At 46.0% G+C, this 14021-nt stretch overlaps 1 protein-coding gene across 1 annotated transcript in view; it reads left to right on the top strand.

Annotated features, from left to right (window-relative positions):
* Nucleotides 1-1115: 1115 nt before the first annotated feature.
* Nucleotides 1116-14021, top strand: part of BEST4 (bestrophin 4) — a gene marked incomplete at both ends in the record, with an annotated part of 38589 nt that continues 25683 nt past the window's right edge. The window contains 3 exons of the mRNA XM_082266378.1: nucleotides 1116-1267; nucleotides 4796-5124; nucleotides 10333-10487. Of these exons, the coding sequence (XP_082122504.1) occupies nucleotides 1116-1267; nucleotides 4796-5124; nucleotides 10333-10487 (636 nt within the window). The remainder of the gene's footprint in view (nucleotides 1268-4795; nucleotides 5125-10332; nucleotides 10488-14021) is intronic.

Here is a 14021-nt window from a genome sequence, read left to right as displayed (position 1 = left end):
GACACTGATTTAAACCATTTATGGGAAGTTAAAAGACACTGGTGGGACCTGTCTGTGGGGATACAAGACAATGATGGGAGTCCTCTATGGGGAGCCATGACACTCATGGGAGCCGTCTGTGGGGGGACAAGACACTGATGGGAGCCATCTACGGGGGGGGGGGACAAGACAAAGGCGGGAGACTTCTATGAGAGAGACAAGACAATGGTAGGAGTTGTATATTGGGGGGCAGGACACTGGTGGGGACCATCTATTGGGGGGGGGGGGGGCAAGGCACTGATTTGAGACATTTATGTGAAGGAAAAAGACACTGGTTGGACCTGTCTGTGGGGATACAAGACAATGATGGGAGCCCTCTATGGGGAGACATGACACTCATGGGAGCCGTCTGTGGGGGGACAAAACCATCCATGGGGGAAAAGACGCTGGTGACAGCCATTTATGGGGGGACAAGACACTAGTGCGAGCCACCATGGACTGACAAATCATTAACACTGGTGGGAGCCGTCCGTGAAAGGGACAAGACACTGGTGGGTGGCATCTATGGGGTGGACAAGATACTGGTGGGAGCAATCTCTGGGAGGACAAGACACTAGTGGGAGCCGTCTATTGAGGGGGTAAGACACTGGTGGAAACCATCTATGAGTGGTCAAGATACTGGTGGGAGCCATCTCTAGGGTGGAAGACACTAGTAGGGTCTGTCTATTGTGAGGTGAAGATTCTGGAGAAAGCCATTTATGGGGGTACAAGACACTGGTGGGAGCTGTCTGTGGCATGGGGGGGTTGCCCATAGCTGTCTATGTGGAGGGCCGGGGGGGGGGGGGGGTTCGGGAAGGAAGTTTATTGGTTGCTGGAAAATATCACTATAATAAAAGAAAGTAAAGACCCAGCCAAGAAATGTCCAATTCTAATCCCAATACTTCACCTTTCAACACAGCAACACAAATCTTGGGGAAAGGTGGCAGATGATTGGTCACTCATCAATGGACAGACTGCAAGCTCTGCAGCCCAGACCCCACTATATAGTAGACACATAGAACTATACATTCATACAGAACATTTACATGTGTGAACATTCAGCTAACTGTCACTCTTCTGGTCTCGGCAGAGTCAAGATGACCGTCTCCTACACCCTGAAAGTGGCCAACGCCCGATTCGGAGGATTCTCCAAACTTCTATTCCGATGGAAAGGGAGTATATATAAATTACTGTACAAGGAGTTCCTGGTCTTCATCACCCTCTACACCCTCTTTAGCGTCATCTACAGGTGAGACACTTACCTGAACCACCACGACTCCACACTAAGGACAGTTACCTGAGAATTACATTCAACCTTAAGGGGAGTGCTACTCAGTCCATACACTGATAGATTCCATATACCGATAGATTCCATATACCGATAGATTCCATATACCGATAGGTTACAGCATTGACCATATATTCACTATATTGGGATTATCTCTCCCTCTCGCCCTTTGCCCCTCCCCCAGTCTCTGGACCAGAGTTATTGTTTTACAATTCTTGTATATGACAGAAGTGACAGATTTATGGATGAGATAAGGGCAAAAATATGACCATCAAATGGAGCTTTTCACACGCTCCTAACAGATACAAATTATAGAAAAATAAATCATAAATAATAATAAAGGTCAGAGAGAGTAGAGGGAGTGTCTATAGGGAACAACAGTCTTGTTATGTCACCAACATCTTCCATAGCGCTGTACAAAGTGTACAAAGATAACCCCCCCCCCCCACAATCATACATTAGTCAGTCTCTGTACCAGAGGAGCTTACACTCTAATGTCCCCTCCCCCACAGTCACACACACTATTATTATTATACATTTATATAGCTCTGACATATACCGCAGTGATGTACAGAGAACACTGAGCCGGTCACATCAGTCTCTGTACCAGAGGAGCTTACACTCTAATGTCCCCTCCCCCACAGTCACATCAGTCTCTGTACCAGAGGAGCTTACACTCTAATGTCCCCTCCCCCACAGTCACATCAGTCTCTGTACCAGAGGAGCTTACACTCTAATGTCCCCTCCCCCACAGTCACATCAGTCTCTGTACCAGAGGAGCTTACACTCTAATGTCCCCTCCCCTACAGTTACATCAGTCTCTGTACCAGAGGAGCTTACACTCTAATGTCCCCTCCCCCACAGTCACATCAGTCTCTGTACCAGAGGAGCTTACACTCTAATGTCCCCTCCCCCACAGTCACACACTATTATTATTATATATTTATATAGCTCTGACATATACCGCAGTGCTGTACAGAGAACACTGAGCCAGTCACATCAGTCTCTGTACCAGAGGAGCTTACACTCTAATGTCCCCTCCCCCACCTTCACATCAGTCTCTGTACCAGAGGAGCTTACACTCTAATGTCCCCCCACAGTCACACACTTTTATTATTATACATACATTTTTTAAATGAAATCCGGGAATATATATATTTATTTATTTTTGGCAAATGGCACAGGACTACTTAATATACAGAACGCTGGGTTCAGGACTACATAATATACAGAGCGCTGGGTTCAGGACTACATAATACACAGAGTGCAAATATTCATATAAGTCAAAACATCCAGCAAGATATACGTGAGAATATTAAATATAGGAATAATAAAAATCCCCAAAAAATTGTGTGCATAACAAAATGATGTAATAATAAATGTTCAATGCAGTGCTGTACGTGATGGGTGCACAAATTGTTCACTGAAATCCAATATAATGAAGCAAGACAAATAAATCAACTGTCTATAAATGATGATTCTTCAAAAACAAACACAATTCCAACGTAGGTATTATTCAACAAGTGCCAAGTGTCCTTCTTAACCACCAAAAACAAATCTATGTGCGATGGCCGCTTACCTTATGCACACCCAAGTGAGCGTGTTAGAGAGCTCCTCTCAGTGTAATTATGTCGCCAGGTAGATGGTGGGATCCCAAATAGTTGAACACCTTCTTCTAGGCAAACTTGTGTTATTGATCCTCCGATGTATGGATGTGTCTCATAGGGAGTAATTAAAGACAGGCCATCATGGTGCAGTAAATTCTGAGAATGGATTTTAATGAATAGTAAAACACTTACAGAAAAATAACAGATCAAGCGCAGACCGCCAGAGCGGTGTAAAAGCACAACTTCCGGTTACGGCTGTAAACCGGACGTGACGTCACCCGGCTCCTTCCGACGCGTTGCGTCACTCCACAAGTGACTTTTTCACTACATAATACACAGAGCACTGGGCACAGGACTACTTAATACACAGAGCGCAGGGTACATGACTACATAATACACAGATGCCCTCCAGACCTTGTCAAGTGGCCCTTGCACCCTATTTTGCAGCCGGAACATGGTGGAACTCCACCACCTCCTGCTCTGGCCCTCTGCTCCCTGCTGTCACTTTGTCACTTTGGCTCCTGAGAATCTGAGTGAAAGAGAAACCTCTTTGCAAGGCGAGGCAGAGCCGCCTACACAGGTAGGTACTAGAGCCAGGCCAGGTAGGAGAGAGAAATGTGAAAAAGCTTTGGGGGAATGGGTTGCATGCTGTGCATAGTGCATCCCTAAACCCTGCACTCTGTACATAATGCACTCCTGAACTCTGCAATCTGTACATAATGCACTCCTGAACTCTGCACTCTGTACATAATGCACTCCTGGACTCTGCCCTCTGTACATAATGCACTCCTGAACTCTGCACTCTGTACATAATGCACTCCTGAACTCTGCACTCTGTACATAACACACTCCTGAACTCTGCACTCTGTACATAATGCACTCCTGAACTCTGCACTCTGTACATGATGCACTCCTGAACTCTGCACTCTGTACGTAACGCACTCCTGAACTCTGCACTCTGTACGTAACGCACTCCTGAACTCTGCACTCTGTACATAAAGCACTCCTGAACTCTGCACTCTGTACATAATGCACTCCTGAACTCTGCACTCTGTACGTAACGCACTCCTGAACTCTGCACTCTGTACGTAACGCACTCCTGAACTCTGCACTCTGTACATAATGCACTCCTGAACTCTGCACTCTGTACATAATGCACTCCTGGACTCTGCACTCTGTACATAATGCACTCCTGAACTCTGCACTCTGTACATAACGCACTCTGTACATAACGCACTCCTGAACTCTGCACTCTGTACATAATGCACTCCTGAACCCTGCACTCTGTACGTAACGCACTCCTGAACTCTGCACTCTGTACATAATGCACTCCTGAACTTTGCACTCTGTATGTAGCGCACCCCAGATCCAACTGGCCCTTTGAGGGCAATCATACTGCTTATGCGGCCCTTTGATGAAATTGAGTTTGACACCCCTGTGTACACCATAGTTTCTCACTGCTGCACAGGCACCCCTGTGAGTCCCCCCTACCCTTGCAGTGCCTCCAGCTTCACTCTTCTCCTTCCCACCGGTATCTGCAATCCCACAATAGAATCCTTCAAGATTTAGAGTTGGGGAAGGGTCAAATAAATACAGTATGTTATATTTACAAGCCTCTTCCTCTCCCGAATGGACACAATGAGTGATCAGTACAGATCACTCACTGTGTTCATTCATAAATGAAGCATTGGCTGTATGGGGCCCCATGTCAGGTTGTCTGTATGGGGCCCCCCGTGGTTTTATAACAGCAGCCCTGACCATAGACATGAATGGAAGGAGGTGACAACCTTCAACTTCTTGACATGTGGCTTTGTTTTTGACGCACACGTGACCAGCTCTGTCCGCTGTCCATATCATCCATTGTGATTCTCCCCCTTTTCAGACACGCCCTGAAGGAAGACCAGAAGCGGATGTTTGAGAAGGTCGCCAAATACTGCAACCAATACATCAACCTCATCCCCATAGCCTTCGTTTTGGGATTCTACGTCAACCTGATTGTCAATCGTTGGTGGGCTCAGTACACCAACATCCCCCTGCCGGACCAGCTCATGTGTGTGATCTCCAGCAACGTCCACGGGGCAGACGAAAGGGGCCGCCTCCTGCGACGTACCCTAATACGTTACGCCAACCTCTCATCGGTGCTCATCCTGAGGTCGGTCAGTACCCGCGTCCTCAAGAGGTTCCCCACCATGGATCACATAGTGGATGCAGGTAGGACAGAAAGTTTCCGGCCAATGTAAAGAAAACGCTCGTTATGGTTGTCTTATCATTAAAAATCATGTAATATAAACTCCCCGCCCACTTTATTAGGTACACCTTGCTAGTAGAGGGTTGGACCCCCTTTTGCCTTCATTCTTGGTGGCATAGATACAACAAGGTGCGGGAAACTTTCCTCAGAGATTTTGCTCCAAAGTGACATGATAGCAGATTTGTCAGCTGCACATCCATGATGCTGATCTCCCGTTCCACCACATCCCAAAGGTGCTCTATTGGATGAGATGTGGTGAGTGTGGAGGCCATTGGAGTACAGTGACCTGATCTGGTGAGTGTGGAGGCCATTGGAGGACAGTGACCGGATCTGGTGAGTATGGAGGCCATTGGAGTACAGTGACCGGATCTGGTGAGTGTGGAGGCCATTGGAGTACAGTGACCTGATCTGGTGAGTGTGGAGGACAGTGGCCTCATTGTCATGGTGAAGAAACCAGTGGTGAGATGATTGGAGCTTTGTGACATGGTGCATTATCCTGCTGGAAGGAGCCATCAGAAGATGGGGACACTCAGGGCTGGGACAAGGGTTGGGCAGGAGGGGCGGCTGCATGGGCACTGTGGTATCATGTCAGGTGGGGGGGGGGCACAAGGAGAATAGGTTGAAGGGGAATTGCTGTTGGAAGGGGGAATTTGGGGGGGCAGCAGGGGGTAAGTATTGTAATGGTTTGGGAAACTTGGGGGTGCTAAGAGTGGTGATAGAGGGATTTGTGTTGAGAAGGGGTATGGGGAGGAAGAAGAGTTGTGCTAGGAGGGGGGATTTGGGGGGAAATGTTTGTTTGGAGGGGGAATTTGAAGTGGGGGGGGCGAAGATGTGAACTAGGAGGGAGACTTTTAGGGGTAAAGAATTTGTGCTACAAGGAGTGATTTTTTTTATTGGGGGGGGGGGGGCATTTGGGGGATGGGGGGGGCAAAGATTTGTGCTGAGAAGGGCAATTTCAGCAGGGGCCAGATTTGTACCGGGAGGAGGGGGGATTTATGCTTCGGGGTTAAGGTTGCAGATTAGTGCCCAGTGTTTTCTATATAGGATCACAGGTCTCTATGGGCATTTCATAAGCCCCGCCCCCATACAGGCGATTTAACCCCTTGAGCACCCACAGTGTTAACCCCTTCCCTGCCAGTGCCATTAGTACAGTATCTATATAGGATCACATGTCTCTATGATCATTTCACAAGCCACGCCCCCATACTGTTAGAATCACTCCCCTAGGGACACATTTAACTCCTTGAGCACCCGCAGTGTTAACCCCTTCCCTGTCAGTGTCATTATTACAGTAATAGTGCATATTTTTAGCACTGATTACTGTAGTGATGTCACTGGTCCCCCCAAAAGTGTCAAAAATGTCAGTTAGGGGTCCGATCTGTCCGCTGCAATGTCGCAGTCCTGCTAAAAATCGCAGATCGCCACCATTACTAGTAAAAAAAAATAAACAATAAAAATGACATAAATATTTCCCCTAGTTTGTAGACTCGATAACTTTTGCGCAAACCAATCAATATACGCTTATTGTGATTTTTTTTTTTTTTAACCACAAATATGAAGCAGAATACAAATTGGCCTAAAATGATGAAAAACATTTGATTTTTAATTTTTTTTTTTTATTGGGAATGTTATATAGAAGAAAGTGAAAAATGTTTTTTTTTTTTTTCCAGAATTGTCGCTCTGTTTTTTTGTTTATAGCGCAAAAAAAAAAAAAAACGCACAGGTGATCAAATACCACCAAAAGAAATCTCTATTTGTGGGAAAAAAAGGACATCAATTTTATTTAGGTACAGCGTCGCACGACCGCGCAATTGTCCGTTAAAGTAACGCAGTGCCGAATTGCAAAATATGGCCCGGTCAGGAATGGGGTAAAATCTTCCGGTCTTAAAGCGGTTAAAAATACGCGAATTGAGAATTTTTTTGTCAAAGACACGTAGCTAAATACATTTTGGCCTAAATTTATGACAAAAATTGAATATATTGGATATTTTTTAACTGTCAAAGTAGAAAATGTCAATTTTTTTGCAAAATTTTCGCTATTTTTTTATTAATATCGCAAAAAATGAAAAGCGCAGAGGTGATCAAATACCACCAAAAGAAAGCTCTGTTTGTGGGAAATAAATTTCGTTTGGGTATGGCGTTGCATGACCGCGCAATTGTCAGTTAAATTTGCGCAGTGCCAAGTTGCAAAAAGTGGCCTGGACGTTAAGCAGGAAAATCCTCCGGTGGTAAAGTGGTTAAGGGAATTCCTTGGGGAACCCCATTGAAATGTTTCCCCTCTATTCCTTTTTTGGTGAAAACCCAAAATGTGGGTCATTTCTTTTACTTTCAATTTCAATGATAAACAGGACAAATAGAAAGGATAAATCTCCCTAACGGGTACACAGACAGCAATAAAAACCTGACAGGGGTTCTAATCCCTCTCCACTCTATCCAAAACTAAAAAAAATTTGCCTTTAAGCCCCGTACACCCGTACCGATCGTCGGCCGAACGATCGGCCGTCTTTTGTACGAGGGCTGTCTTGTCTGTTGAAAAGTGCAAAAGACTGCACACGAATTTTGTCGGCCAACAACAGCCGACTGCAGAAGTGATGTCATGTGATGGTTAACTTTCCCTGTCTTTTTTCTTTTCTGAGCATGCCCAGTCTTGCAAATCTGCTGTCTGTCGGCCGAATTCTGTACTGACTGGCGAACAATCGGCCGTTCTGGTGTTGGCCAACAAAAATTTTAATGCCTGCACACCAGATTCTGTTCGGCCGAAAATGCGCTGTCGGAAGCATCATACTAACAAGCCTACAATCGGCCGATCGGTCGTCGGCCGAATCTTTACGGCCGACAATCGGTACGTGTGTACGGGCCTTTAGTTATACTTTAACAATTTGTGTTTCCAGGCAGTTGAACAGGTGTACCTAATAATGTGGCTGGTGAGTGTATATTTGTTCACGCCTTCACGTATGTCCATCCAGTCCTAAAAACACACAGCAGGGCAGATGACCTGCATTTTCTTTGCAATCAGCAGGGTGTATGAGAGTTGCTGATTGCAGAGCCAGGTCTGACTTGGACCTCTGCAGAGTGACCCCTGCTTCCACACAGAGAACAAGGGTTTTCCTCTGCAGCATGCTGGCAAGGGACGGGCTTTTCTCCTCAGGCTGTGGCTGCTTTCTAATGACAATAAACTGTAAGACTTTGCGAAACATATTTGATTTCGGCTCTAACACTGGGAGGGCTGATATGCAAATTAGCTAATCCGCTAATCCAGACCCCCAGATGAATTGGTTGAATCATCATGGCTGCCAATGTAGCACAGAATGGAAGCAGCATATTGTATGACAGTGCATCCGGAAAGTATTCACTTCTTCCCCATTTTGTTATGTTACAGCCTTATTTCCAAATGGATTAAATTCATTATTTTCCTCAAAATTCTACAAACAATTCTCCCATAATGACAACATGAAAGGAGTTTGTTTGAAATCTTTGCAAATTTAATAAAAATTACAAACAAAAATAAATCCCATGTGCATAAGTATTCACCCCCTTCGCTCAATACTTTGGTGAAGCTCCTTTGGCACCAATCACAGCCTCCAGTATTTTTGAGTATGATGCTACAAGCTTGGCACTCCTATTTTTGGGCAGTTTCTCCCATTCTTCTTTGCAGGACCTCTCAAGCTCCATCAGGTTGGATGGGGGAGGGTCGGTGCTCAGCCATTTTCAGATCTCTCCAGAGATGTTCAATTGGGTTCAAGTCTGGGCTCTGGCGGGGCCACTCATTGACATTCACAGAGTTGTCCCACAGCCACTCCTTTGTTATCTAGGCTGTGTGCTTAGGGTCGTTGTCCTGTTGGAAGATGAACCTTCGCCCCAGTCTGAGGTCCAGAGCGCTCTGGAGGAGGTTTTCATCAAGGATGTGCTGCATTCATCTTTCCCTCCATCCTGACTAGTCTCCCAGTTCCTACCACTGAAAAACATCCCCACAGCATGATGCTGCCACCACCATGCTTCACAGTAGGGATGGTATTGGCCAGGTGATGGGCGGTGCCTGGTTTCCTCCGGACATGACGCTCGCCATTCAGGCCAAAGAGTTCAATCTTTGTTTCATCAGAGCAGAGAATTTTGTTTCTCATGGTCTGAGAGTCCTTCAGGTGCCTTTTGGTAAACTCCAGGTGGGCTGTCATGTGACTTTTACTGAGGAGGGACTTCCATCTGTCCACACCCATACAGGCCTGATTGGTGGAGTGCTGCAGAGATGGTTGTTCTTCTGGAAGGTTCTCCTCTCTCCACAGAGAAATACTGGAGCTCTGTCAGAGTGACCATCGGGATCTTGGTCACCTCCCTGACTAAGGCCCCCCTCCCCCGATCGCTCAGTTTGGCCGGGCGGCCCGCTCTAGGAAGAGTCCTGGTGGTTCCAAACTTCTTCCATTTACGGATGATGGAGGCCACTGTGCTCATTGGGACCTTCAATGCTGCAGAAATGTTTCTGTACCCTTCCCCCGATCTGTACCTCCATACAATCCTGTCTCCGAGGTCTACAGACAACTCCTTGGACTTCATGGCTTGGTTTGTGCTCTGACATGCACTGTTACCTGTGGGACCTTATAAAGACAGGTGTGTGCCTTTCCAAATCATGTCCAATCAACTGAATTTACCACAGGTGGACTCCAATCAAGTTGTAGAAACATCTCAAGGAGGATCAGTGGAAACAGGATGCACCTTAGCTCAATTTTGAGTGTCATGGCAAAGGGTGTGAATACTTATGTACATGGGATTTTTTTCGTTTATTATTTTTGATAAATTTGCAAAGATTTCAAACCAAACTTCTTTCACGTTGTCATTATGGGGGATTGTTTGTAGAATTTTGAGGAAAATAATGAATTAAATTATTTTGGAATAAGGCTGTAATATAACAAAATGTGGAAAAAGTGAAGCACTGTGAATACTTTCCGGATGCGCTGTATGTAGAGGAATGACCTGGAATGAATGATATTTACAATATTTTTTTTCTTTAAAATATTTTATTATACACAAAGTTTAAAAAGCAATTTAAATAAAAGATAAAAATAAATATTTACAATATTGATGTATTCATACAACATGTCAGGATGGTGGGATGGGATCTCCAATGGGGGAATTGTGGGTGATGCCAGTGAAAGGGTTAACGCGGCAATCTTTTCCAGGCTTTATGACTCGCGAGGAGCTGAAGAAATACGAAAGTTTAGCCTCCGACTTCAACAAGTACTGGATCCCCTGTGTGTGGTTCACCAACCTGGCTGCCCAGACCCGGCGGGACGGGAGAGTCCGGGACGACATCGCTCTGAAACTGCTCATAGAGGTGAGTGGTGTGCCGTCATCCAACCACTGTACACCCATTATACTCAATGAGAGAAAGACAAAAGAGAGATGATCCCCGGGAGGGTCAGTTTATAGGGGAACGGGGTTACGCCATACCCAGACAATGTAAGTAATGGAAAATTAACATGAAATGTGAAAATATATATAAAGAAAGTTTGGTATTTTTATTAAACACAACATTAAAAGGAGAAATACTCTCAAACAAGCAGTGAAAAAAGATTGTATATAACAATTCAATAAGAACAAACACAACTTGTATACCCTACAGCAGCCGTCATTAAATGGCGGCCTGCGGTCCAAGAACGGACCGTGCGATGCTTCCGCCCGGACCGTCAGGCTGCCACTATAAGCAGTCATTGGTTTGCTGGGACCGCGGGTGTCCCAGCAACCAGTGACATCCCGTGTGTGCGCCCCACCCTCCTACTTCTTACTACGGCTCCTGGCTCACTTCCAGCCGGGCCACGAGTTGGGGCGTGACATCACGTGCGCGCCCGTCCCTCTGCTCCAAACTGTGGCTCCAGCTCTCACTCTCAGCTGGGCCGCGAGTTGGGGCGTGACATCACTTGTGCGCCCCGCCACCGTGCTCCTAACTGCGGTTCCGACTCTCACTCTCAGTTGGGCCACAACATCACGTGCACGCCCCGCCACCCTGCTCCTAACTGTGGCTCCCGACTCTCACTCTCAGCTGGGCCGCGATTTGGGGGCGTGACATCACGTGTGCGCCCCGCCACCCTGCTCCTAACTGCGGCTCCGACTCTCACTCTCAGTTGGGCCGCGACATCACGTGCGCGCCCCGCCACCCTGCTCCTAACTGCGGCTCCGACTCTCACTCTCAGCCAGGCCGCGAGTTGGGGCGTGACATCACGTGTGTGCCCCGCCCCCCTGCTCCTAACTGCGGCTCCCAACTCTCACTCTCAGCCGGGTCGCGAGTTGGGGCATGACATCACGTGTGTGCCCCGCCCCCCTGCTCCTAACTGCGGCTCCCAACTCTCACTCTCAGCCGGGCTGCGAGTTGGAGCGTGACATCACGTGAGAGTCCTGCCCCCCTGCTCCTAATTGCGGCTCCCGACTCTCACTCTTAGCTGGGCCGCGAGTTGGGGTGTGACATCACGTGCGCGCCTCACCCTCTGCTCCTAACTGTGGCTCCCGACTCTCACTCTCAGCTGGGCTGCGAGTTGGGGTGTGACATCACGTGTGTGCCCCGCCCCCCCTGCTCCTAACTGCGGCTCCCGACTCTCACTCTTAGCTGGGCCGCGAGTTGGGGCGTGACATCACGTGCGCGCCTCACCCTCTGCTCTTAACTGTGAGTATATGTAGACAGTTTCGAGGTAATGTGTTACCATAATCCTGTTATAGTTGCAAAAAGAAAAACCCCCTAGGTTGGGTGGGACTTTAGAGGTAACAGTAGAAATCTCTCAAGAGAAAGGTTAAATTGAGTAAAAAGTGAAATTTATTTAAAGAAAGGTGAGTATTGGCAAAAACATCATATCTATATTAGCATATATTCAAGAAATTGGGACTATCATAATGATACAATACAATCACAGGTAAATGGCAGAATCCAACGCGTTTCAAAACATTGTCTAATACAGAAATCTTCCTCAGGGAATCTGCATATATTCCTGAAAAGCATAACCAAATGCAAATTATAAGTCCCGGGAAAGGACAAACAAATACATATTTGAACAATATTCATTTATACAAGTAACTTTGCAGCTGCGACAACATATTGCCCCAAATTGCCATGGAAATCTCTGCTGGTTTACCAGGGATGCCACCAACCCCCCAGCCTAGAAAGTACCACCCCGTGGGGGAAATAAAAACCCCCCAACAGTTGGAAACAAAGCTAAAAGAAAACAGCAGAACAAAAGAAGAAAGAAAGAGAAGAAAAAAAAAAAAAAAAACAGGAAAAAACTTCCAGATGAAATACCACTTGTGTAAAGGTCACATACCTGCGAAAAATTGGAACCCCATAAAATTACCCTTCAGGGGATGTAGTAATTCTCCCACAAGTCGAGAGCTAGAGTCAGGTGTGTTTTGTAACAAAATAATCTTCACCTGGAAATAGTGATTAATGACTATCAGGGAGCCTGGAATGATGTATATATAATTAATCATGCAATCTAAAAAGAGGGTGTTCTGATCAATTCACCTGCTATGATGATTTGCCATTTATAAAAATTTGAAAAGAGGGTTTTCTTGGGATAAAAGGAGAAAAAGAAAAAATTCCAGACAGTTATCCTCCGGTGTAAGTATCTCCAGGGCTTACTGAATTGTTAGTCCTATTGGGAAGAAGGATGGGAGCCATGAATGTATCTTGTGACCCTTATGAAAAATAGACAATACCGGACTTATTCTATTTGGGGTATCTTACCTCACTGTTCTATTGGACAGTCAAGAGTATCCTATCGACCTCAATAGATATGGTGCCCAGAAAACTTTGAGAGTGTATCCAGGGTTTCTGGTATAAAGATGAATATACAGAGACAATGTATATGTATATACAGTTGTGTATATAGATATGTATCTAGTGTGAATGGTTATTCCAAATAAGTAGAGAGGTACCGTTCAAATTGGAAATAAAGACATCCCTGGAGTCACAATGTCCACTAGGGCTGGCAGCGTATCATTCCTAAGGCTATATGGTATAGCCTCAGTAGCGTTCACCTTATAGGTCCTAATGGCAAGAAGGAAAGAAGACCCCCTTAGGTGTAAATAAAACATGAATACAAAGATCCAGGTCCCCTGAGGGGTACTTACTGTTGGTACAGGTGAAGAAGCATAGAGGGACAGCAGTCCTGCAGTGACTCAGAGAGATAGCTCTCCGGACTGACTCTCGGCATTCCCTTATATACTGATAGATGGCCAGTGATCTCGCGGTAAACATCGCGAGATCCACGTGTAGTATGTTTGTTGCCGCTTATGATGCCGTCATTTCCGTCTATTCTCCCCGAGGGAAATCCCGCGGGTTTTGGCGGTGACATCATATCCGCTCTAGTTACGTTTACTGCGGAGAGTTCCACAGAGCTAACGTAGATATTTACTTCCGCCCTTACTGCAGATGGACATAACTGTATGTCCGCCCAAAATGCAGCGGTACATTAATGCAGCGAAAACAAGAAGTGTAAATCTATAGACTAAGGTTATAAAAAAGAGGGAATAAAGGTTTATCTTGGAGTGAGGCTTGGTTTAAATTGAGCCTGTTTAAAACATTAAGTAGGAAATTGTTGAAGCCAATAATTGTTACCAAAAGTATTGGGACGCCTTTACACACACATGAAGTTTAATGGCATCCCAGTTTTAGTCTGTAGGATTCAATATTGAGTTGGCCCTCCCTTTGCAGCTATAACAGCTTCAACTCTTCTGGGAGGACCGTCCACAAGGTTTAGGAGTGTCTATGGGAATGTTTGACCATTCTTCCAGAAGTGCATTTGTGAGATCATGCACTGATGTTGGAGAGAAGGCCTGGCTCGCAGTCTCGACAATAATTCATCCTAAAGGTGTTCTATCGGGT

The sequence above is a fragment of the Pelophylax lessonae genome, assembly GCF_965119305.1.
Source record: "Pelophylax lessonae genome assembly, chromosome: 8".
Taxonomy (NCBI): Eukaryota; Metazoa; Chordata; class Amphibia; order Anura; family Ranidae; genus Pelophylax; species Pelophylax lessonae.
The sequence above is the reverse complement of the archived record's forward strand: the minus strand, read 5'-3'. Positions and strand labels throughout refer to the sequence as shown.